A 27,625-nucleotide genomic window follows, 5' to 3' on the forward strand; every position below is an offset into this window, starting at 1 on the left:
CTTGGCAGCGCTATTTATCAGTGTCTCAAATAGATACCAAAAGAAGTCTGTTTATTCGCGATTTGGTAAATAGATTACAAACATGTGTTTTGGTAAAGTGGAAATACTCTGAAGGTTTGCAATAAATATAATTTTGATAAAACGTACCACTTAAGAAATCCAAACCAAATCACATGTAACTGTTTGCAGAACCCTCGTAGAATCGGCAGAACTTGCAAGTCTGAGACACGATGGAAAAAAATCTTACAGAGGGAAGCATCTGCCACAATGTGTCTGTTGAGGTCAAAGTGGATTCACCCATTCAAGACTGAGCCGTTGTTAACATTTATGCGATGGTTGATGCCAGAAAGGATATAAAACACGCGTTATCTTGATATGTCAATGTGGCATGTTGTCATTTTGACAGGAAAAGACATAGCCATCAAAGTTCTAAGGTATGGTAAATGTCCTATCAAAGTGACTTTGTTATTGTTGATTTAATAACACATCGACACAACTGTACGTCATATGGCGACATTCTAGCTTTTCATAGTGGAGGAATTTATCATTGTGGGCGGACTCTTCTGTAGATGTCGTAAGAGAATCGGCGACATATGGTCTCCAGTTGGAAGAATAAAATATCTGCAGCTAATATTGCAGCCTTGGCCATCAAGGTCGGAAAACCTCTAGCCCTGTTCTAAATACAATCGCTCTCACCAATAACAAGAATCTTCAACGAACGCATTTCACTTTTTTGTTAAGAAACACGCTGTGGATCCGCATCTGCCGATCATGACCCAGTCGGCTATCGGTGGACGAAAATATAAGAACCCAAGTCGTTGACCTTGGTTATGGTGTCGGCAAATATACAACAGACACTTCCAGTAAGCGAGTAGTTGAATCTCTATTTTCATTTAATACTATAGACGTGTCACGTTGCATTTTACTATCGGGTGCAAACCCATATCTAGTCACTCTACCTTATATTTTATATACCGAAATCAAATTAATGAAAGATGTATAAATTTATTCTGGTTAGTTTATATTTATGTTTTATTTTTATTGCTTAAGAAATGTATGTGTTATTGTTTAAAACTAAGTAAACTGTGATTACAAAACGATGTTTTACATTAAAAATAAAAAACGTCATTTTGTTAACGTACAATGTAGGTAACGTATAATACAGTTTATCAAACTAAAATTGTGTGTTTTCTATGAATTGGCTTTATTTTCGTAAATGAATATCGGTAATACCTTGCTTGTTTAAAATTACAGTAATATTATTTCTCAAACAGTATGTTACATAGATACTAACTGTCGTTGTGTGATGTAACGTAACACTTCAATATTGTAGATTCCATGTACAGAAGTCAAAATATACAAAATTTCAAGCAAAGATCAGTTCCAATTATATTTACACTTTATCCAAGTAAAGCCATTACATTTTGTCTTCTGAGAATAACTGTAAAGAATACAGTCATTTGTTTCAACGCAAAAAAGTCCAAACTCTTAGTTGTCAGATACATTTTAAAACGTAGACCACTGCATGGTTCGGAAAAATGTTAAATAACTTTCTGAATTACATTTAAATTGAAGGGATTCACGTCAAATTGAACGTAGCATATCATTATGGTTTATTGTGAATATACTTTAAAGATAAGTATTTAAATTTTGCAAGCAACAAAAGCTGCGTACATTTATAAATATGTAATTTTTCCTACCTGAGTAGCAGAAACAAAAGTATTTTACTACTCGTCAGATTTGTATTCCAAACCACAGCATACATAAAGAATACAAAATAGTCCAGAATTTTATATAGGGCCACACCATATTAATTTCTTGGTAATCGGATTTTTTCCAAAAACAATTAAGAGCAGGAGAGCGAAATAAAAAAAAATATTTTTGGATATAAGTTTGGAGCTGGGAGGAGCGACTGGAAGAAACAATTAATAAAACATTGTAACAAGAATAAAAAACACTGCCAAACCATATCAAAAAGGTTTGAAAACACATAAAAGAACCAAAGATCCTTGAATAATGAAAGTTTAATGACAAACTGTCCAAAGAATATATGGTGGCAACTAAGCATATGACTCTTATTAATATATTTTTGTTTACCGGGACGCGCTACAATGTAATTAGTTACAAACATCGAGAGAAGGGACAACAGGCAGATATCAGATAATCTGGCAATTTAGCCATTTGCTTCGAGTCTTTTCACTACTAAGACAATTAGCAAAATTGGCAGTTTGTAAACAATACCTACTACCTTCTTGCTGATGAGCTAACGGGGTAATGTTTAATACCAACAAACAAATTTCTGATGATAAAATCGTTGAAACCATAACTGCCTAAAACTTTTACTGTTGTATTACACATACAGAATTAAATTTCCATGAGGTAAGACTGGATGTGGTGTCCAAATTTCATTATACCGCATTTTTATCATTTAACTACTACCCAGCTATTGCTGATATATATGTGTATAATTTCAAGGATCGCAGCAAACTTTTGTTTTTATAAACTATTAATATAAGATAATAATGAGATATTATTGTTCATTTTGAGAAGAAAATGTCTCGCGAAAATTCATCCTAATGACCTTTCCCAGATTTATTTACACAATGTTATTGTCATATCGACTGTCAATTCTGCATACTGATACGGAGCCTGAAACATATTCTCCTGATGTTTTAAAAAATGGAGCGGGAAATCCTTTGACCAAGTTATCAATTCGGTGTGGCCTAGTGTATAATTATATGTTAGGAATATACCTATTTAAGGAATAAAAGGGTTGTAATACTTACATTTTTGTTCGTCTTGGCAAAAATCTAAAAAAAAAAATAGCGTAAATATGACCAATGCAACAACGTATATAATGGAGACCATAAATATAACGGGCGGATTGCTTCACCTGTATCTTTGAAAACAGAAACTCAGTTGCATCAGAACTCTTTTATGTTCAGCAAGAAGCCTACAATGCGTTTGTGTGTAATCGTAATTGTGTAGTACTGCGTTTTACTCGAATGTAATATAGGATAGTATCGTTTGCGATTGAACATTTTGAATTATTATTTGCTTACCCTTATTAGATGATTTCATTTGTTTTGCTCTCAGATAGCCGGAACCGTCAACTTCTACAATGGCGGGTTGATTGCCTTTAAAAGAATTTTAGTACTGCTGTTATAGATATTTAGTTAATGTAAATTTTGTCACGTAATGCTACTTCATTAGAAACTGATATCAAATGTAAAGCCAGAAATACTAGTATTTTAACAGCAAATTGAATTATGTCAGTTTAGAATAAAAAACTTAGATAAAGCAATTGGTAACTATTTTCAAAATCACCTTCTAATTAAAAAATCATTTACTGACCTGGTAACACTAGCATACCATTGGAATTATTTCGTCCTGTGAAAAAGATTAAATGTCTATTTATGCTGTTCATATAATATTTTCCTATCATCAAATTTTATAAAATTCGGTAAAAACTGCGTGGTTCAGTAAATTTCATGATTGTTAATGTGCCAAATAGTAACATGGTACCTTTCTGTATCATGGTGTACAAAGAGCTGTTAAAGTTTCATTTTTAATCGTTGCACCACAACGCATGCTTTCTGTTGAAAACTTCCGCAACAGTTCAAATATTCCCTGTAACAATCGAACATTGTGACCTTCTTGGGGATCGGGTTATAGTTGGTTAGAGTCATAGTTTGGGTCCAATATATCAGCCCGTTTTGTAATGTTTAAAGGCCATGCCGCCTGTCAAAATTTCCATGACTGGACTGACTTACGATAAAAAAATGACAGCGTATTTTGATGGCTTTTTGTGAGTGCATTGTATGTTGTAAATGACGATTTTTTCCTTTCGATTTGCAAACTTTGCAGGTATTTTTAATGTCTGACCTGGCTCATGATAGTTGCATCAGATTTAAAAGCACAAAAAAGAAAAATAAGTTTCACTTGATGAAACGACAGGGAAGAAATCAAAGAGCAGAGTAAAAAGCAATTTCTGTCGGACATCACGTGGAAAATTCCTTTCGTTATCAGTTTGATGAATGCGACAGAAAAAAATGCTTTGACGAGAGTGCTTTTTCCATAAATATTAATACATACATTTCACAAGCACACGTTGATGCCTATCTTCTCAGATCGTTAAGCACGACTTTAATGTCGTGTTATTGGTACTGTTTAGTTTCTCAGCATGACCATTTCGGCCTGGGTGATTCCAATACTCCCGCTTTCATAACCTTGGGTATTGTAGAATCACCCCTTGGATATGGTGCCTACTTTTTAGTTCTTTTCTTTTGACCGTTCCTGTGATATACAGGCTTCATAACCTCAGATCTGCTTTCTAAATTCCAGTTTGTTTAGTTCTGATAATTGTTTATCTTTCGAAAAATGTCATAGGACGGTCTGTTATTATAATAAAATGTTTAATGATAAAATGGCAAAACCCAGACAGGTGTGAATTGTCTAAGCCATTCTGTTGTATGTGTACATTACTTTATATAAAGCAAAAGGTGATCCTCAAATTTATGCAGTTGTTTGAAGGAAATATTACGCCCTTGGTGGTTTACAAACTTTTTCTTTAGTAGTAGCTTTTAGAATTACTTATCGTCATCCTAAGTTTTTTTTCAAAACACTTAATATTATCAGCATTTTGACGCTTTTATAGTTTTTCCTTTAACTCTTTTTAAACAACTATTGTTGAATTTTCCAAAGGGCGAATTTTATGCCTATTTCGTATTTGGCCTGCGTTCGTCAGCGCACGGGTATTGTAAGGAGGACGTAATCGTGATCGTGCAGCCAACGCACGAGTTTTTCGTGGAAATGGTGTCCCAAAAGAAATTGTACGGAGAATTTAGACTCGTGGGACCTTCGCACGGACCTTAGCCAGGTTGCCGCTCGCTGTCCGAACATAACTTTTGAAACAGAACAATCATTGCCTGGCAACCCCACAACAGCCGCACGATTGCCATGCAGCAGCCTTAATAAGGGGTAAAACATGCTTCAGATCGTTATATATATTGACCATCTCCAACTTGTCTTCATTATCCGTTTCTTCAACGAAATGATAGTACCACTTAAATTCAGAGCGGCATAGCTCAAACTAAAAAGCAGAAGTTTGAGTTAGTTCCCAACACTCCTTCTTATACAAAGCGTACTAGGACTTTTAAAAACGTCACGGAGGCTGCACCGTCACTGTATCTTCTCTAGGTAGCCTCTGCACAGTCGCCGTATGGGCGTCGTACGATTTCCGTGGGAAGCTTGTGGAGACTGCACGGCAACTGCACTGTAATTGCATGTTTTTCATTATTATCTCCACGCAGCGACTCTACGGATTTCTCTCGGCCTTCCCCCGAGAGTCTATACAAAAACATTACACGATGCTCGAATACAATGTGAACACATACGCCGTAGCCGGTAGCCAGCTACGATGCCCCCCCCCCCCTCCCCCCCCCCCCCCCTCACCCCCCCCCCCCCCAAAAAAAAAAAAGGAAACGCAAGGAAAAGCGTAGACTAATTTATCGCACGGCACCCGTGTCAAATGAGAATAAGGCATTATGTCCTTAATTTAACTTTTGTAAGTTAATACAGTTCAATGTTAAATAATGCCACTTGCACTTGGTTATCTAAATTGATTAATTGGTTTTCCTTCTAAATTCTAAGTGTTACGACCCTAGGGCGGGATAAAATTATGTATGTTGTTTTCATTCATTGCACACCTTATTCATTCCTCGTCACTTAGCTTGAAAGTACCATAACGAGCCCATATCTTCCTGATTAGTCATTCCGCAGAAGAATGGTCTTGATAACATCTGACACTAAGTCATTTTGGATTAACAACTACGTAAATTTCAATTTATAAACAACCTTGTGTATACAATACATTTCGTTTCATTTACCGAAACTTAAATTTCAATTTCGCATATGGATCATTGGATATATACAAATGTCGATTACTGAATACAATTAAAATTCTGCTCCTACTACAAATGCATTGTTTTTTCTCCAACATTCATGAAACCCCATCAGACTGTCTGTTTGCCTTGCGTCTACAGCAAAAGACACCAATATCGTTAGATAACCCCCTGTTATATCAGTACTACATATACTGCTTAGTTTGGCGCGGAGTTTCCTTTTGCTGAATATTGCAGCAACGTTCGTACTTTTTTCTAATAACTGGTAAGAGCTGTTTGTTGTTGATGCTAAAAATTTGTCTTGTTTATATTTTACACCTTAACACATACTTAATGTTTTCGGATTACATTATTTGAAATGTACAACCCTCCAAAATATAATATAGTAGTTTTCTTATTTTATACCAGTCTACTATAAAATAATGACCAATATTGAATATTCAATGTGTATTTCTATGTGTACATGCGTGTAGGTGACGTAACGTAAAGTAAATGAATATAATGTTATTGATTTCAAACACATTGATCGTCCCTAATAAAATTGTTGAAATGAAGTAACCACCTGGATATAAATACATTGAGTCGTTGAATGTATTAGGAGGATGAAAGCTTTCATGTGTACTTGCAATTGGTACCTAATGCTTTTCCCTCCTTTTTCAGTGATTTGACTTATCCAGAACTGCATAATTTAAAAGTAATTAGTCTCTGGGAAGACAAGTCGACAACGTCAGCTTCTCAAATAGTCAATGGTGTGATATCGCATCACAACGCAAACATTCCTTGAGTATTTTTGGGATAGGAGCACGATTTCATATCAAGTATGTAAGCAGTCGAAGCAAATCAGACGTTGTGAATTCCAGCCTTCGATATCACAAGATTCAGTGGAACTTATATGCATGCTCCATTTAAGTAAAGTGATTTTGACTGTACATATTACGGTGTTAGTAAAAACTCAGTGTGAGTGCATGTACGCTGCAAATCGGACCTAAATGCATACGATGTATTTACGGAATTCTATTAAATTACAGCGCTCCAGTTTAGTTTGTTTCTTTTTCTTGTGCAGCGAAATCGTCCGAAATTGAGCTCCTTGTGTTCATTTGAGGAAAGCGTTACATTATACAAAGCAATATAAGCTTAACAGGACAGGTCGATTCTCAGTAGGAGGAAATCACTTTTTGTTTCTTCAGAAGCTTCTCTATATTGTAAGAATTCGCTATGTAGTTCCTAAGATTTTAAAAATTAGTTCAATGTGGAATAAATGAAGCGAATAATCATTCCTGAAAGTTGTATCATTTAACACTACTTTCTACACATTGTCAAATAAAGTACAACATGTCTGTTGCCATATCATGTGAGGTTTTCTACAAAATCTGGGTTTTGATTTGTAAAAAAACTACACTGTTAGTGATTTTTTTGATATTTTGTACTTTTTCATTTTACGCAGTAATATTATTGCGAACTAAAATAAGCTATAAGAGTTCTGTCTGACTAAATCGGAGAAAATATTGATTTTATGCCACCGGTTTTAAAACAAATTTGCAGTAGCAATTTTTTCATTGGGATGATTAATGTTAGCAAAACAAGATTTAAAAAGGCAGAATCCAAGAGATTCGCACCCGCATCGGTAAAGTGCAAGTCCTTCAAAGTCAACATCCTTAATCACTCAGCCATGGAGCCCCGCCTGCCCTGTTTAAAATGTCTAGAAGGATAACAGTACTGAAAAAAAGAGATGATCATTTAAATTACGCATATATGTTTACGCTTACCTTCTCCAGTAATGCTTTCGTAATCGCTGTCCCTGAAATTGGAAGTAAAAGTTCTTATGATGAACAAATTTTAAAAGGTGGATCGTCAATTAGTTAAATTTTGCAGTCTAAGGATACAAACGTCATTAGAACTTATATTTAAATAATTTCAGCAAGTTCGAATAGGCTTCTTATAGTACTACAGTTTACTACAACGTGGCAAATTTGTAAAGTTATTAAAAATTAAAAAAAATAATATCTTACGCTGATGATCCATTAATCGCTTTAATAGCTTCATCAAAATGTTTCATCCATGTCTATAAAATAACAAATATTTATTGTCCAAAAATGTTAAAAGGTTGTATTAACACACGAATAACAGAAAACAAATTTAAAATGAACACAAGATCAGTTCATACATATTTTGACAATAGTAGATCGGTTAGGGCCATTAATTTCTATATTTTTGCAATCGCCGGATACCTCCAGGAGTATACATACGTTTACACGCATCCATCAATTGTACTTTTGCTACAACAGAGCTGAAGACATCAAACCACTACAGTTCATTAAAACTATTGTACGCCATTGAAAAATCAAGAAAGTTTGCCTAATGCACAGTAAAGCAAAACATTTAACAAACATTATTATTAGTATCTTGAGTAACATTAAAGGTAATCTGAAACCAGTACGTCAAAAGAATTTGAATATTTAAATGCAATCGAAACCACATAAACACTACACTGTGATACCTGTTTGGTTTTCTCAACTTCACAAGCGAAAATAAGTGGCTCTTTCTTTTGCAGGTCAGAATAGTTCAGGCAAAAGCAGAAATTTTCGCCGGCCACATGATGGTAGCTCTCCACACTGAAACACATAATTAAAAACAATAAAAAATGTCTTTTATTTACGTTAACTTCATTCTGTTCATTCTGCAATTTTGTTTTCCTCAGTTGTTCTCAGACACTAACACAATGATTTCTTATAGCACCAGAGCGTGCCAGCCTGCCAAGTAATCGATCGTTATTCAAAGTTTAATGAACTGGCAGGAATCGTGTGGAAAAAAAAGTGTATGATCATTTAGGAATAATATGTAAAACTACTGCCCATGGTCATTGTTACGTTATCTATGGTAACAGTAACCCTGTAAATATAGTTAATAGGTAAGAAATTTATTACGCTGATTTTCTTTAAGAAGACTAAATGCTCGGCAGATCTTATCAACTGAGCGATGTAAAAGCCGTGATTATATACTGTACGACAACATCTCCATCTAATAGCAGATGTTTACTATTATATCAAATTTAGTTCAATTCACTTGTTCTTAATGTTTGCACGGGTTATATTGTCAATAACTGTAGAAGGATGCTATAGCTATCGAATCTGTCGAATTGTAAGTTGCATTTATTTATAGCTCCCTCAGAAAATATAATATCAACCATTGAACACAAAATCTGATTATCTATACTGTTGTGTTTAACGCCTTTTTCAACAGTATTTAGTATGAAACGGCGGGCAGTTAACCTAACAAGTGTTCCTGGAATTTGTGCCGGTATAAACCTGTTCTCCGGAAGAAACTGCAAACTTCCCCTCATGATTCAGAGGTGGCGGACAGATTATTTCAGACACAATGCCTTTTATTTAATCGTCACGGAGAACATACGCATGCACGGGGATCTGCACTCTCCCTATTGGGTAAAGCTGGCGGGCTATATCTATACTATGATTAGCATTACTTGTATAAGAAAAATCTAATCAGGCCACATTGCTTTAACATTTAACTCCGCTTAGTTTATATTTTCATCAACGTTACAGAAAAATCTTGGATGAACTTTTCTAATGCAGTTCCTGTCTAGACAACGTAATATGCTTGCCTGATATGGATATGTATGTCAATCGAAGTTTAACTACACGTGGACACTAGAATGTGTTTATGCAACATAAATATGCAATGTCAATTAAATGTATATCACTGTATGATTCAAAGTCAGAAGCATTTCTAAGATCGCTTTCATTCATCATTTCGAATTTATTTATTGTATAACTGTGAATAGTTTACATTCTGTTTTTGTATGTTTACATTTCACTTGACAAGGTAGCAGGGTGCATTTCGAATTTTGGCCCCCGTCAATATTTGTTTTAATTAGAACTTCGTGATTTTGGATGTCTGTAAATTAAGGTGAGAGATATTGATTGTTAATTCTTTAGAAAATTTATACAGCCGACACATGTAAAATTCTGATGTCAGTTGTAAAACTAACTGCTGGTAGCTTCGTATGAATCAATGAGGCACCTTTTCGCGGAAAATTCAAATAACGGAAGGGTTCTGTGCTTGTTAATCGATAATAAACCAGGAGGGGTCATATAAAAGACAGACAGGTAGTTTTGATAGAATTACGGTCAAGAATAAATTTCAAGATATTTATCATGCTGATACGTTTCCACGCATTTTCTTTAATGCTGCTTATATGTTTGTGTCAATTTCTGTCATTTGAAATTTAACACCAACATGCATGTGGGACGTCACCTCGTTGATTTGAACACCATGCATATACAAAGAATTATGCAAGATTTTGTTTGACATGCCATGGTATACGAGAAATGTCAAGAAATTCTATTTTAGGGTTTCGGCAGTAATGATTATGTTCTTAACAAAAATGTAAAAGCTTGTGTCATCAGCAAAAAGTCTGACAGTTGAACTGATATAAAGGACAATGCAAGCCACCAATAAAGACAATGAAAAGAAGGGTGCCAACAATAGAGCCTTCTGGTACAACAGCTGAGATATAAACAGTATCAGATGAACCTCGAGGAAGAACAATTTTCTGCTCCATGAAACGAATTTAATATGCATCACATATACCTGTAGATTCTAGCTTAAACGAAAGCCGTTTGTGCCATGCCCAGTTAAAAGCTTTCATTAGATTTATCCCAGAAGACTGCACGGAATTCTTCACCTTCATCTAATGTTTGACAGAAAGTATTATTAGGGATAACGCATGTTTTTTCGTGTTATAACGTCTGCAGAATCCCGAGGGATTCTGCAGATGTTATAACATGAAATGAACATGCGCTAACGCTATTCTAGCATAAAACGCGGAAAAAATACTAATAAATGAATACATCCTACCTCAACGTCATTAAATTTCCATGAAATGCGCGGGAATGTCTGAGCTGTTTTTTATGTTGACGTCATTTCGTTTTGAATCATCCGTTTTGGGGCCGAATGACGTTTACGCTTTGCCACGGAACGCGCATATATAAAAAGGTGTTTTAACAGCACGTGAGTGCGAGAATCTCTCTGTTAAAACACGTTTTCTCTCCTGTTAAAACACCCCCAAAAAGTGACAATAACAGCAGTTTTATGCTAGAATATATAGAAACAAGTTGGTTGTTAATTGAGTCAATTTTAAATATGCATTTGAATTACTTTTTATACACCCGCTCGAAAAGAAAATGGGACGTATTATGTTTTCATCCTTTACGAGCGTGCGGTTGAGCGGTTGGGCGGTTGGGCGGTCTGTCCGTTCAATAACTAAGTATTTTGTATCATAATTGAACCAGACTTATATTAGTGTGTATCTCTATAAAATCTAGGCAAAGTTCAATAACCAATCAGTTTGAACCAGGATCTCCAGAGTTATAGCCCCTGAATTTGTCAAAACTGCCAAACTTGACATTGTTCGCTCAATATCTAGATTATTTTGCATCAAAACAAAACATAACTTATACAGAATGTGTATCTTTATACAATTTAGGTCAAGGTCGGCAATCAGTCAGTTCGCACCAGTATCCCTAGAGGTATGGTCCTTGAATTCGTCAAAATTGCCCAAATTGTCAGTGTGCACTCGATAACTAGTTTAAGAGTATTTTATTTGTGATGTCAACATAACTTATGCAGAAAATGTATTACTACACATTCTTAGTCAAGTGCGATAGCTAGCCAGATCGGACCAGTATCTCCAGCGTTATGGCCCTTGAAATGATCGAAATTGCTAAAATTGACATTTTTCTGCTCCATACTTGAACTAATTATTTAAGCAATGTTACTTTTATTTGTCATAAATGTTAGCCTCAGTGACAACGAGTATCATGGACAAACCCATGTCCCCTATCTTAAAGGTCAAAGTAACACTTAGGGGTCAAAGGTCATATAAGAGCTTAGGCCCTAACGTAGACAGACAAAGATAATGCCTTCAATGAAACAGTATTGCTTTTTATGAAGTTACATATTTTTTAGAATTACTCCCCTTTGTGGTTACTATGAATAGCTTATATTTTAACATTTTATAACTGGCCGTAGGGAAAATTCTAGACCACTTTTCATTTGTATATGTTACTTTTGTGTTCATACTATTGTACATATGCCTAATAACAAATACAATAAAATATTATTAAACTAAACCACTTTTCTGTTGTACAACATACATGTTACTTCCAATTTTAGTATAGTTAGTGTATAATACTATGATACTATAATTAGTGTATTTTGACGTACCTCTTCTTGGTAAGGATTTTTTGTGGACTAAGGTTTTGTTTTAGAATTACTTCCCTTTGTTGTAACTGTAAATAACTTGTATAATTGTAATTTTTTTTTATAACTCGCCATAGGGAAAAATGAAGACTACTTTTCTTTGCACAAGATAAATGTTACTTCCAATTTTTAGGTGTATTTTAACACATCTCTGCCTGGTAAGTGTTGTTTTTTTGTGGACTTAAAAAAATAGATTTTTGTGGACTTACTTGCCTTTGCAAATAGCTTATTCTTTATTTTTTTAATCTGGTTGTTAGGATTGAATGGATCATTGTTCTTTACGATAGCACATATTTACTATGTGATGTTATTCAGTCAAGTTTTGGATGGAAAAGTTGAACTGGTTTGTATGTTTGGCAGGCTTTTGTTATAATCGTTTTGTTAAGTTTGGGTCTGAACGAAACCACTAAGGTTTGCTTTATTGCTATCATTATTATTAAGCAATGAAAACAGATATGTTTGTTGATGGTGAAAGGGATTATTTTAGTACTTTCCAGTTGTTGGATGTTTAAGGGTTACATTCTGTTGTTTGTCTGATGCCTAATATGAAATATGCGATTTTGAATTTTGTAATAATGGAGCAGTTTGTTTATTTGTATGACGTTCATTATGGGCTCGTTAGCCATGTCATATGCTCTCGTTCTCTTTCTTATATGTTTTCTTATGTCGTTATGGATCCAAGAAAGGTCCTAAACCACTTGTTCTTCCAGTCTTAGCTGCGTTCAATCTAAGCCTATCATAGATTTTTATCAAATAATTACATCTAGCACAACTTTATCAACAGCATATCAGTACATATTCAAACATTTACATCGCCAAAAAAAGAGACGGTGTTTTATAAATTAACTCGAAATTTTGAGATACTAACTCAAAATATCAGCTTTCTACGTAGTAATTTTATTCGAAATTTCGGGTCATTTTAATCGAAATCTAGAGTAATAAACTACTACATTATATGCAGATGTATATGTTCTGACAAATATTTGGTGCCTTATGTAACCGAAAGGTTTATGTAAGATTGCTGGGCATTAAAGCAAGGTAATATAAACATACCGTACATGCACATGTCATAATTGGTCCGTGCTATCCTTTTAGACCAAGATCGTGTACCTTGGTAGTTCTGGGGTTTAAGGAGACGCCATAGAATGACTGTGTAGTGTGTTCGAAATTAGACAATTTCATTATTTTGACCATATCTGGAAATATGTCGATCTGATTCGAGCCTCTTTCACCAGAACATATTTTAGAAATGAATGTTGGTATACACCCTGGACACAGTTTAAGTTGCAGAGTTGCTTTAGAGGTTAGGGTAAGTCATATACTGATGTATGGTCGTTTATGTTCAAGTCCCTACATACTGGGTATCATATTTTGGATGTGTAGGCAGATGTATCCACTATACACTAAGCTGCCTAAGAGCTAATAAAATAACGTCCAAGCTCAGGTGTTTAGGAGAAGCAGCCAGTTAGCATGTTGGCCTTTGACAGATGGACAGAGGTTCAGATTTTGTAGCTAAAAGGACATGATAATAAGACACACTTTAGAATTAATAAGTTGAAATTTCGGCATAAGCTGCTTAAAATTGTGTTATAGTATGTCGAAATTTGTGACAGTAAGTCAAAACTTCGAGTTACGTTAGTTGAAATTTAAGAGTAAGTTAGAGTACAAATATAACATGCACCTTGCACTAATGCTCTTCGGTAGAAGCAAATTTCCGTCATAATCACAATTTATCCATGAATATTATTAAATATTGCCTGGAATACAGGGTAGAGGCGTTAACATATGTCCGCGGAGAGTCATTAACAAGCTCAATAATTAATTTGTTTTATTGTCCGCTTGTTTTTAGCCTTAACTGACATGGACATCTACTGATCCTTCACAGAAATATAGGGGCACCATATAACCACCTTTAACTAATGAAAATGCTAAAATCTTGTGCGTAAAACAAATCAACGTTTGCACGTAAAACCTATATCTAATATTTAAACGTTCAAATACGTATATTTAGATTTTTTGGACGCTTATTATTATAAACGTATTAAGAAGTATTAAATTTGCTGAATTAACAGAAAAAAACAACTATTTTTAATTGTGTTATCTGGATACTTTATTATCAACAGTAACTGTTTTAAGTGGCGTTTGAATATATACATGTAATTATTATGAATATATATTAAAGTAATCAAGTGTAAGACTATTCTCCCTTTGATTTATCCGCAAATACAGTGTACATTTTCCGGTCATTGGTATTAAGTATCGAGACAATGATCATAATATCATTTAATAACCACCAGCAAGTGCATGCATTGGTTTCAAATATTTAGATTTTTAAATCAAATTACGTATATATGGAAAATACCAATACCGTACTAGTGGTATGCAATCTGAAATATGGATAAACATGTATTGAAGAGGACGAAACTTCATACCGATTGAAATCATGTAAAGGGAATGTCTTTTCTGCTATCTTAGCATTTTTATCCTGGAAAATATATATCCATCCCCGTGCAATGATGACAAAACGTGGAATCCCTGAAAAAAAAGCAACACAAAGTAACTGATGACAAAAGTGAAACGCATAATCACTACTTACAATACGACGGTTAAAGACAAAAATGTTTCTTCGGTCGAACTACTATTATAGTAAGTGAAGATAATCGAATGCACATGAACTTATAAATGCAAGCTGAATCCGGTAAGTTCACATGCACATCAATTAACGATTATTTATGAAATAGTTCCTGTATTTTCAAAGCTTTCCGAAAAATAATCTTATTTCTATTAACCGCCCGAGTGTATAAAAAGTGTTCAAACACGGCTTTGCTGTAAATTATTTCTATTCTAATATGTTTTTTATTGTGAAGTTTAGATCAACTATGACAGGACTGTTTCATCGCGCATACATGGCGCCAAATAATAGTCAACTTCTCTTGTTACCGAATTATAATTTTCTGTTTAACTTTTTTTAAAAGTTGAATGTTTAGAAAACCTTTCATGATTCTACATTTGAAATGACATGAAAAAGAAAGTTAACCTATTTAACGGACAATATATAATGTAGAACCATACTTAATGTATACAAAACACAGAATATTTCCAAAGAAACAGAATATACAAGCGCATGTAAAAGAAGAAGATGAGATACACTTGCGGGGTAATTTTGCGTGGTATAATCGATTCAAATGGTCTAAATATATTAAATATATTAAATTATGTTTTAAAATGTATTAATTGGATTGTCATATGTGTCAACACTCATGACCATCCTTCAAGAGATTTAGAATATAATACTTAACATACTTAAGGTATCATATCAGTATCATACTCACACTTGGTTTTTCTTTTGGAATTCTTTTGTATGTACAATGTACCTGCGTGATTATATCCAACCTTGAGAAGTCCAGAGGCATCTGTAAACGGCATAATAATATACAAAAGTGTCATAGCATCCTTACTCTGCGAATGTAATTGGAAATCAGGTTGTTGACAAGATATGAAAGGTTGGCGACAGGGGAAAATACTGTTGACACGAAGAAAGCAGGGTATCTTTATTAAGACTATTATATTGCATTTTAGGGAGGGCTATCATAAGGTTACATTGCTGACATAGATATTCACTTTGGGAAAACCATAGGCACGGGTATCGGACCTGGGATGAAAACAATATGATTAGACAGGTAAAACTCCTGTTTTCATATTTAATCAGTCGAAAATGATATATGTGTGGTTAAATGATAGCCACTTTCAAATGATATTTGCCCTCTACACAAGGCTAAAAACTAGACATTCGAGTCTACGAGCAATGGGTTTACTTCTCGTTGTGAAACAAATTCTTCAGAAAATTACGAGGATTGTTCAAATATGAATGCATCTAGAACGTTATCTCGCTCAATAATGCGAAAATCACGAGGAAATTAAGATTATTGGGTAGATAAACATGTTAGCTTTACATTGATACCACACCAGTTAAAATCCGTTCACTTTAGCTGTGTCTATCGTTCGCTAAACATGGCCTACTCGTGTATACTAATACAAAAATGGTTGGAAGAAGGTCAGCGTACGCCGTTGAAATACGGTCCAATATTAAGAATCGTTGTATTCTTGGCATAGGGTGTAAAGACATTTTTGATGAAATATGTTCTGTTTATGGGCATAATGAAATGTCTTTTTCGGCAGTTATTCGTTGGTTTAAGAAATTCAAATGTGGGTTAGTTTCAACAGAAGATGCACCACATGGCCGTCGTCCGAAAACAGCAACGTCTGCCAAGATGGTTGCTAGAGTGAAAGAAATAGTTGCTACTGATGCAAGATACACCGCTAGGCAAATAGCTACTATGGTTGGCATCTCATTAGGAGCAGCTCATACAATTCTGAAACGTAATTTGAAAATGAGAAAGATCTGTACTAGATGGATTCCCCATCTGTTGACAGATGAGTAGAAAAGGGCATGCGTGCAATGCGCAAAATTGTTGCTTAAACAGTTTCCAAATTACAATGCACGGTCTTTTGCAAATGTAGTCACTGGTTACGAGACATGGGTTCATTTTTTGAGCCCAAACGAAACATTCATAACAAAATATGGGCAACAAAGTCTGGCAAAAGACCATACTTTGCAAAGCGGACCACGAGTATCAAGAAGGTAATGTATGCCATATTCTTCACAACTCAGGGTCCTGCCATTCAGGTTGCTGTACCTAAAGGCAAATCCGTAAATGTGAAGACTAAAGTTCTTCGAAAACTGAACAAATATTTCAAAAATCTAAGACCCGCAACTGGTTTGGCCAATGTCAGATTGCTACATGACAATGCGTCATCGCACAAGGCGTCTATTGTACAAGAATTTCTGAAGCAGGAAAAGGTTGTTGTGCTCCCTCACCCTCCTTATTCGCCTGACCTTGCCCCGTGTGACTTCTTTTTGTTCCCAAGGCTCAAAAAATACCTTTCTGGTCGAAAATTTGTGCAGCGCAAACACCTCGGTTCTGCAATATTCCAGTGTTTTCATAGTATACTTAGAAAAGACTATGAAAATGCATTCAAAGATTGGATTAGAAGACTGAAACTTTGCATATCTGTTGGAGGTAAATACTTCTAGGGGACCAAATAAAATTTTCATTGAAATCTATCAAGGATACATTTTTATGTGCTTAGATGCATTCATATTTGAACAATCCTCGTACACAAACTATCTGTCACTATTTCACGTATGCATTCAGTTACGATTTTTTCTCACAACGGTATAAGAAGTGAACCCATGGCTGGCAGGCTCGAACCTCTGGTATATAGCCTTGTGTTGATGGCATATATTATTTGAAAGGGGCTCATATTTTACCACATATTTTTCCTTTTGTATTGTTTTAATATGATGAGACATGGAGGTTTATCTGTCTGGTCATATTTTTAATCCCATGTGCCTGTGTTATGTCTATGTTTACATTTAGCCATTTTTAAGCACTTGTCATCATGATCGTTTAATTGGGAAACCTAATATATATATTTATAGACTATGCTTTTTTAGGAGTGTGTCATCATGGCATTAATATTTGCTACTGGGAAAACCTAATATCTATGTTTAGACTGTGCTTTATTTAGGAGCATGTCAACATGATGATATATGGGTATAGGAATTTTGTATATAGAGAAATGCATGCGAGGTACAGTAAAAGAAAATACACTTTAGTAAGAGAGTAATGCCCTTTAGTTACTGCAAGTCCTCTCCTAATTCGAAATGTATGTTCATACCATATTTAAAACTAGAGTTTTCCCTCAAAATGGATCATACCTATTTGAAAAGAAATACAACGGTGAGTATATTATAATCGCAGTTAATTTAACTTTTTCTCATATCAAACAGAACATTTAAATGCTCACAATCACTGGTCAAAACCTAGTTAATAAGGTAGTATAGATATTGAATACTGGATGATTGTTAATGAAAATGGTATATACTGGAAACTACACAGTTCAGCAAGTGAAATTACACCAAGCAATTAAATGGATATAATTTCATTTAAAAAACACAGCTGATATATATTGTTAGTCATATCCACAGTAGAGTCCAAATACATGACATGCAAGTCAGTGGTGGTTGTTGATGTTTACTTATTGCATGTCTATTTCTCATGTGAATATGTAAAATGGTGTGATAAAAGTATTTGCGTGTACGTTTTTAACTTACAAGTTTAAAAGGTTTATCCTTAAACATTTCAAGAAGGTTAAACATTCGTGAGGATATTGTAGAATACATAAACACAATTTCACACATAAATATAAACTAGAAATCATTGTGTACACTACGGTAGCGCTTTCATACTGTCGCACTGACCTGTGTACTTTCGCTCGGGGCATTATTGGTAAGAACTATTTTCAACATGGAGTCGTAAACAAGAAAGTGAAAGTGTGCTTTGCATTTTTAGTAGAATTTTCACTATTGTTGTTTCTAGAGTATGATTATTTCTAGTGTATTCATTTGAGTATCATTTGAAATGATGAATGTAAGTTATCTGCAGTTGTAGAAATCGATTCATACATGAAAAACGGCATCGTTTAGCTTGTTTACCTCCAAAATTCTGCATGTATATTTCTGTACTGTGTTTTGTTTGTTTGTTTTGGGTTTAACACTTTTTTTCAACAGTATTCAGTCATGTAACGGCGGGCAGTTAACCTAACCAGTGTTCCTGGATTCTGTACCAGTACAAACCTGTTCTCCACAAGTAACTGCGAACTTCCCCACATGAATCAGATTTGGAGGACTAATAATTTCAGACATAATACTGTTTGTTAAATAGCCACGGAGAACATACGCCCCGCGTGAGGATCAAACTTACGACCCCTTGATCTGTAGATCGATGCTGTACATGTACATCATTTCACAATACGATTGTACAAAAGTATTGAACACACCAATTTTCAGTGTAACTATAAATTGAAATACCTTTTTGTCTTTTTTGCAGGTCTAATTTCCAAAGTGTCAGCTCGATGTTGTCAAGTAAGGCTAAATGTACAGTCTAGTCAGAAATGGTCCAGACCTAAAAGGCTAAATATCACACACGCACACTTTGTTTTCTTGTATTGTATTCTTGTTTTGTTAATTGATATTTTTCTATACTTTTCTATACAAATTTGAATAAACAGTTGATAATTAGTATAAGTATTTTATGATATCAGAATAGTAAAAATCATATTCAATAAAGATTTCTCAGCTTGCTTCAAAATTTAAAAATTCTCAGAATTTATTTTTCGGTGAGGACAGTTGTTGATAGGTAGCTCAGTTGGTTAGAGCACCCCGGACATAGAAGTACAATGTCATGGGGAGGTCTCAGGTTCGAATCCTGACCTGGCACTTGTCCACCGTATAACCTCCAATTATGTCCATTTACACTTCCAAATTATAACACATAAAACTTCAATTCTACTTGCACATTTGATCTTATAATATTTTTCATAGCACAGCACATTTACTATGATTTAGGAAGTGTTTTATGCATTTTGCCATGGAAAACTTATGAGACTGATGCTTTGATTTTGTTATAATTTTTATTGTTGAGCACAGTATCTTATTAACTTTGATATAATGTTACAGCTGTCAAAAAATTGTAGTGATAGAAATAATGGAATCTTTTGAAACTAAGTGACATTGTTATTTTTGTATCAAAATAAATTATGAATAAATTCCATTTCAGAAGAAAGGGACTTAATTTAAACATATTGCTTTTTGTTTTAATTGGTATGGTTGACATGATATTTACTAAAGGTTTTGGTTGGAAGATATAAAAAAGAGAGAATTTCTCATCAAATATTGGAAACTTAACATACTTTCTGAGAGAAGAATGAACCAAATATTTAACGACAAGCCTTAAAAATAGAATTCTTGTGTGAAATACTATCAAATTAAAACATTGAACAGAATCTAAAAACATTTTAGTCATCATAGTGACTGTTTATATATATATATATATATATATACATCGTTAACATTCTAGTTATTATTTTCATTAAGTTATGACTGTATTTCCCTTTTACCTCTAACTGATCTGATAAAATGTTTTAATGTGTGCACAGTTATAATATTGATAATCATTAGTAATATTACATGACTTCTTACATAAATATCTGGTCCATAGTTTGTGTTTTATGACATGTTTAATTTGAGAATAACAGTGACTATTAATGTCTAAAGTCATGTAATATACCACTTATTGAATGGCTTGCGGGTCAGTATTCATAACTTAGCCTTATTTTTACTTTTGACTAGCAAATACTTCAATCAACAATTATATTGTATTGAAGTTGTCTGTGCATAGGATTTTAATATTTTTTACATGTTTGCCCGAGGTGTATTTGTTTGATATGTTACCCATGTTCAGTAGGCCTGCTAATTAATTAAAATTAGACTGCAAAATAGTGTGTATGAACTTTGATATATGTACAAATAAAACTGGAATTTACAAAGGTGGTTGTTTTTCACTCATGATAGTGATGTTGAAAACTGAAATCCTGTCAGTATTACATTAATTGTCCATGATCATACAAACAACAAGTACTTTTTTAGTATTTCCAGTCAGAAGCCGCAGAGAAATAACTCTCTCTTTGGTCTCAGTCAGTGGTGCACCAAGGGAAGGACTAGACTTGCAATATGTAAACTTAGAGAAAGTGTTTGGTTATTAACTCTTTTAACAGATTATGATATACATGTATTTTGACATGGGGTGCCAGCTGGTACATCAGGCCACACAGTATTCCTTCTTGATGACATGACTTAAGCACTCTATTTGTGCATCATTTAGACGTTTAGGACATTGATCTTATGATTTCTTAGTCTTCCAAGCCACATTTAATATGCCATATTGCGTTGCAATACTATAGTATAGGAAAGTGAAAGTAGATTTTCCTTTTTGTCAAAAAATAATTCTATGACACGAGTTAAAGAACGATAACGGTCTAAAAAGTTCAAGTAATCACAATTACTCATATTTCTTGTAATAACATGCAAAATATAAGTTTATTCTGAAAATGTCACCTCCTCCGCGGGACTATGTTTTAGTGTATGTACAGTTATCCAAAATCGGCTAGTTATCAGTTCCTAGTATAGAGGTTAGACGGAATGTGTGACGTCACGCTCTATGTATAGAATGACTAGAAATATGTCACAGACACGGATGCCCCCGCAACATGAGAAAGGTCACAGGCATGGTACTGCTCACAAACTAAAAGAAGGACCCTTGACCGTATAAACATAGCGAATATTCACTACCACCTGTATTTGCAAATTGATTTTAATTCTGTGGTTGTGTAGTAATTATTGTAATCCTTTTGTTAAAATTCTAAGTCCATAAAAAACTCCTAACCAGGTAAAAATACCTTACAATACACCTAAAATCTGAAAGTAACATCAGAAAAATGGTCTTGGTTTTTCCGTACGGTCAATTATAAAAAAGTTACAATATAAGTTATTTATAGTAACAACTAAGGGTGGAAAATCTTAAAAGAAAGTAAACAAATGAATAAAATCCACACAAAAATCCTAACCAGGTAGTGATAGGTCAAAATACATCTCAAAGTTGGATGTAGCATGCATGTTGTACTACAGAAAAGTGGTCTTGATTTTTCCCTACGACCAGTAATAAAAAACTTACAATATAAGCTATTTATAGAAACAACAAAGAGAAGTAATTCTAAACTAAGGACCTGGCTCTTGTACATGACATTCTGTCTCATGATGGTGTTTAATTGAACCAAGTTACATCAAAATCCCTCCATGCATGAAGAAGAAATGTTCAGGACAAAGTCATTCTTGTATATGACCTTTGGCCTCTAAGTTTGACCTTGACCTTAGACCTAGGGACCTGGTTCTTGCAAAGGACACTCCGTCTTATAATGGTGAACATTTGTGCTAAGTTATTTTGAAACCGAACCATGCATGTCAAAGTTATGGACCAGACACGTAGACCACATTATCAATATATCTGTAGTGAACATTGACTAAGTTCAACCAAGGACTGTGACCTTGACCTTTAAGCTAGAAACATGGTTTTATGCAAGACGAATAACCTATCCATGCTTATCATTTGTATAAAATTATTCTGAAATCGAACCATGCATGTCAAAGTTATGGCCCGGACACGAACACCACCCTTTCCCGAACACACAAACACACACACACACAAACAAACAAACAAACAATCACACACGAGGACATGGGTATCACGAATTCCCTCCCCCCGCATTTTATGGCGGGGGCATAACTACAACAAAGGTGCGACACAACAGTTGAACGATTTTCGGATGATAACTCAACAACTATTGGGCCTAGGATCACGAAAGTCGATAGAAAGGTTCCTATTGACTTTGAGATCAGTTAGTCAAAGGCCAAGGTCACAGTTGCCTGGAACAGTTAAAGCGTCTCAGGACGATAACTTAAGAACGCTTGGGCCTAGGATCACGAAACTTTATAGGGGGTTAATCATTGCCAGCAGACAAACCATACTGATTTTGAGATCAATAGATCAAACGTCAAGGTCACATTGAACGAGAACGGTAGAACTTGTTTGCTAGTTAACTTGAGAATTTCTTTGGTCTAAGATCACATTTGATACGGAGGTCACGTTTTGATTGATAAATGACCCATAATTATTATGCTCCCTTCGAAGAAGATGGGTTATGTTATTATGCAGATGTCCGTCGGTAGGTCTGTCTTTCCGTAGACCAATACGTTTTCGAATAATAACTACAGAACGCAGAGGCCTAGGATCATAAAAAATAATATGGAGGTTGGTCATTACCAGCACATGACCCCAGTAGGTCAGAAGATTAAAGGCCAAAGTCACAGTGACCCGGAACATTTAAACCGTTTTCGGATGATAACTTGACAACGCTTGAGCTTAGAATTGTTTTGCAGGTGTCGGGCGGTAGTTATGTCAGTCGGTCTGTCTGTCCGTAGACCAATCCGCTTTCGGATGATAACTAAAGAACACTTAGGTCTAAGATCATGAAAGTTGATTGGGAGGTTAGTCATGACCAGCAGATGACCTCTATTTATTTTGAGGTCAGTAGATCAAAGGTCAAGGACACGGAACAATTAAACTTTTCCCGGACAATAACTTGAGCACACTTTGGCCTTGGAGCACGAAACGTAATAGGGTTGTTGATCATGACCAGCAAGTACCCGATTAATTTTGAGGTCTAAGGTAAAGTTCCCAGTGACCTATTGATTTTGACGTCAGTAGGTCAAAGGTCAATGTCACATTGACCCAGAACAGTAGCGCTTGTAGGATCACATTTGATACGGATTTACTTCTGACTTGTAAATGATTTGAGGTCAGTATGTCAAACGTCCAGTACACAGTGACCAAATAATTTCTGTTCCTTGTCCAATTACTGAATGCATCGAAGGGGGCTGGGGTGTATTTCGTATTCTACGAGCTCTTGTTGATTTGAGGTCAGTACGTCAAACGTCCAGTATACAGTGACCAAATAATTTCTGTTCCTTGTGCAGTTACAAAATGCATCAGGAAGTTGGAGGGGCATTTCATGTTCTACGAAATTTTGTTTTTATCTTTTTATCGGTTGTGACTTGACAAACCCTGTGTGATGTACTTATGTCATGTTTTGTGACTATAGCTCTCCATGTCCCAGCTATATCCAGCATTATATCATTTGTGGTTCTACTTTTGTTCTCTTTGTAAATTCTTAAGAGATTCTTTGATGCCTGTAGAATTTCTTAGGACATCATGATCAGATATGCTGTGTAAAACTGTATGCGATTATGAAAATTGTACATGTATATTAAAACAGATCGATTAACAAACATCAACGTTTGCATGTGTTTGCTCTGCACCTTACTTTAACTATTAGAGATCCTGATGGAACTTACGTTGATGTTTGTTTCTGAAGTACATGTAGTTACATTTCCCTTTAACCAGACTGGTGTGTCATTTATTTAACTCGTGTTGCAATGGACTTGAAAATCGTGGGGCTTTTATTCTGAATCTATCAAATCAGACTAGTCACTATCAACTTTTGAGTTTAAATGTTTGTGTTTCTATTCGCTATCTATTCCCCGAGGAGATGATAACGTTCGTCTTTGTGGTGACTGATCTGCTTTCTTCTCCATTTAGAACTTAATTTTATTCAATAGGCTGTTTACTTTTAGGCACTATCTGTGTCGGTAGGTCAAAAGTCAAGATCACTAAAGTAGCTCAATGTCACATTTGACCCTCATTTGGCCCGGACCATAACGTAATAACTATTTTAAGGTATTGACTTTAAACTGGCATACAAGTAGGTGGCGAAAAGACAATATGCAGAGTGCATGAACTAGAACTGTAGGTCAAAGGTCGGCTTTGTCCGCCATATTTTGTGTCCAAAGCATAATTTGATAAGCATACAAGGTAATGACTTCAAACATGGAATATAGGTGGCTGGTGATGATATGATCTGAACAAATACAGCAATCGACATTACTCCCCGACCACATCCCTCTCCTAATCAGGAAAAATATCACTTTTAAGTTTTTGTGCCTTACTATTCTGGCGCATGAACCTTGCTTTGAGGCCAAAAGTCAAGGTAACAGCAAGGTCAAATTTGTGTTAAAAGCATAACTGAATAACCGTTGAAGGTATTGACTTCGTACTTTGCACGTAGGTAGATTATAATATAATAATGTGCAGAGAGTACGAACTCGGTCAATATGTCAAAGTTAAATGTCCTTCGTATTTTGTGTCTGCAGCACCACTTCATTCAATGTTTTGACTCTAAACTTAGAATAAAGATGGAAGGTCAAGAAGCTACACAAATCCCCGCCCTAAACTCACACACATAAAACCCCTACCCCCACATTTCACCCTCTCTCAAATGGAAAAATATAAAGAAATATTCACTTTCAGTTCCTCGTGCTTTAGTATTCCATCAAGGCTAAAGCACAAAAGCCCTACACCACCTCCCCGCTCCATTGCCACATTACATCCATCCTCTCACACACAAATGAAATCTTAAGATTATAAAACCTCCTCTGATCTAAACCTTCGGGCGTCTTTTGACCTAATTTGTGGAGCTCTTGTTGAGAGTTCTTAATCAAAGCTTGTGTCTAATGTCATTTACAGTAGTCTGATATACAATTAATTATTCTAATAATTACGTTAAGGTTATATTTAACACTGTCAACTTCAAAGCCTACCGGTTGTTGCACTTTTACCGAAAACTTGACTTGTTTTTCAATAACATGAATGATACATAGTTAACAGAAAAAATAGTATCTAAATACTTTTCGAGAAAAGCAACAAAATAGAAAAATATGAAAAGTAGATTGTTGAGAAGTATAATTTCAGCTCGACAATGGATAACATATGTAAAAGTTTCCTCAGCTTAACTTTATTTAAACATTTATACATGCATAGAGCCATGACTTAAATAACACGAAATATGTTCTGACAAGTTATGCGTTATGCATTGTTTTAAAGGAAGTTATTCAAATGGACACCTGCATACAGTTATTAAACGCCTGGTAAACAACATATCTCTGTTTTTACCAGGCGTGTATTAGTTGTTATTGAATTATTCGTAGAGGCACAAATGACACACAAAACAATTTTTTGTAACATACCTATATTCAACGCGCTATCAGTAGCATTCCACGCCATTCAATTGACCTTGTGTTTTCAAGTTGCTGGATTGTCAAGTAGATTTGCTTTTTTTTTATCTGAAACTAAGCAAAGGAAATTATATTGAACGGTGTTTAAATATTGTTAGCCATATTTTGATGCAGAAAAATGTTTTCAGCTGTTAGAGTTGATTTGACCACCGTCAAATTTACAAAAAGGGGGCAATTCATGATTTAAGTCAGATTTGTACTTTAACATAATTAAATATACTGGAATTGAAGTATCAATGGAAAGAATTGAGTTTCGGTTATTGAGTAAATATGTTGACTAGCTTTGACCATAAACTTATGACAGTGACTTGCAGATACGAATATATGCTTTCGTTTAGCTAGTAGGCAATCGGTAACAGTTCTTTAACTTTAACTGCGGCCCACCAAGCGGTCATATTTTATCATGCAACTACTATGCAAAGTGCCTGATATCACTTGCCTGATATTCTATTTTGTTATCAGGTCATTGACCTGATATCAAAATTAAGCTCCTCCCATATTGACGGACTAGTTTTCACATCAGTTTCCTTCCAGACTGAATTTTATTTAGAGCCAAGTTTCAATGTTGCACAATATTTTTTTTCTAAATAGATTCTGTAATCTCAGCAAATTTCCTTGAATATGGTTGTCTCTAATTTTATCACACAGACAATATCACTGAATGACGTCATTGTGAAACGTTCATCATGACATCACAATGTTTACATGGGTCGATTCTTGGAAAGGTTTACAATACACTTGACAATGTATGATATACTTATTCTTGATTTATGCCTTATTTAAGGCATGCACATTTTATTAAGTATTAGCAAAAGTGTTTGTGTTACTTATTATTCCTGAATCAGTTAATTATAATTCTTGGATCAGTGTAAATTTAGTGATTTTAAAAACTTTAAAGTCTGGAACTGGAAGTGAAATTTTCAGCGCTTTGGACCTGTACTGTAGTTGTCTGAGTCAAATGTTGTATAATATGGAAATAAAGCATGTTCTGGTTTATTCAAGATGATGATTTTTTATTTTTACGCAGGTAAGAAATTATTTCATTGTTATTTGTTATATGTCAGAAAGTCAAAAACATTGTCGGAGTTGAATTCAATATGGCTGCCGTATTGTTTCGTTCAGAGTTTCAGGGGCGGATGAATTTTCAAATCCGTAAAATATAAATTTAATTGTTTGCTTCAGAAGACATATTTTACGAAATAAGAGAAGAAGACATATGTTTTTCTAGGCAGTTTGTATGAGTTTCATGATAAATAGAATAACAAGCTACTGTCTTTTGATATCAATGTTATCAGGTCTCGGCTGATATGGGCGGAAGGGGTTCGGTTCCCTCACCCCTTCTAGCCCACATCAGCCTCGACCTGATAACATTGATATCAAAAGACAGTAGCCTGTTATTCTCTATAGAACGGCCCCCAGACGGATTCAAACATTTGACCTTCCATTTAAGAGGCAGATTCGATTTGTCAATGTTTATGGTGCATATACAATGAATTAAAGTGCTATACAAATTTTAATTTCGAACTAAGGTTTCACCGTTACATTGCAAATATGAATGGTACTGTCAAATTAATTGTTTATATGTAATATTCGGCTTCGACAGTCATTTAATAGACAAATTTAACTGTATAAGTATATCAGTTAAAGTGTTAAAGTGATTATCATGTTTTATATTCATTTATTGTATGCACCTTACGCACTAATCACAACCATTTCACACAATACTGCAGGACTGAGTGCGCCGTCTTTGACTGATTTCTTCTCAATCTTAACCAAGTTTGCACTGCACAAGAAT

At 34.7% G+C, this 27,625-nt stretch overlaps 1 protein-coding gene across 3 annotated transcripts in view; it reads right to left on the reverse strand.

The window, feature by feature from the left end:
* Positions 1-25,886, reverse strand: part of LOC123528306 (uncharacterized) — a gene marked incomplete at its 3' end in the record, with an annotated part of 46,448 nt that extends 20,562 nt beyond the window's left edge. For 2 of the 3 annotated variants that reach the window (XM_053534570.1, XM_053534568.1), the window contains 9 exon segments: positions 2,787-2,810; positions 3,063-3,137; positions 3,355-3,390; positions 7,670-7,701; positions 7,913-7,965; positions 8,401-8,515; positions 14,615-14,717; positions 15,515-15,595; positions 25,783-25,886. In XM_053534570.1, coding sequence (XP_053390545.1) covers positions 2,787-2,810; positions 3,063-3,137; positions 3,355-3,390; positions 7,670-7,701; positions 7,913-7,965; positions 8,401-8,515; positions 14,615-14,717; positions 15,515-15,595; positions 25,783-25,819 — 556 coding nt within the window. 3 annotated transcript variants of the gene reach the window in all.
* Between the last annotated feature and the right edge of the window lie 1,739 nt (positions 25,887-27,625).

Source organism: Mercenaria mercenaria, unplaced genomic scaffold (assembly GCF_021730395.1).
Source record: "Mercenaria mercenaria strain notata unplaced genomic scaffold, MADL_Memer_1 contig_3811, whole genome shotgun sequence".
Classification (NCBI taxonomy): domain Eukaryota; kingdom Metazoa; phylum Mollusca; class Bivalvia; order Venerida; family Veneridae; genus Mercenaria; species Mercenaria mercenaria.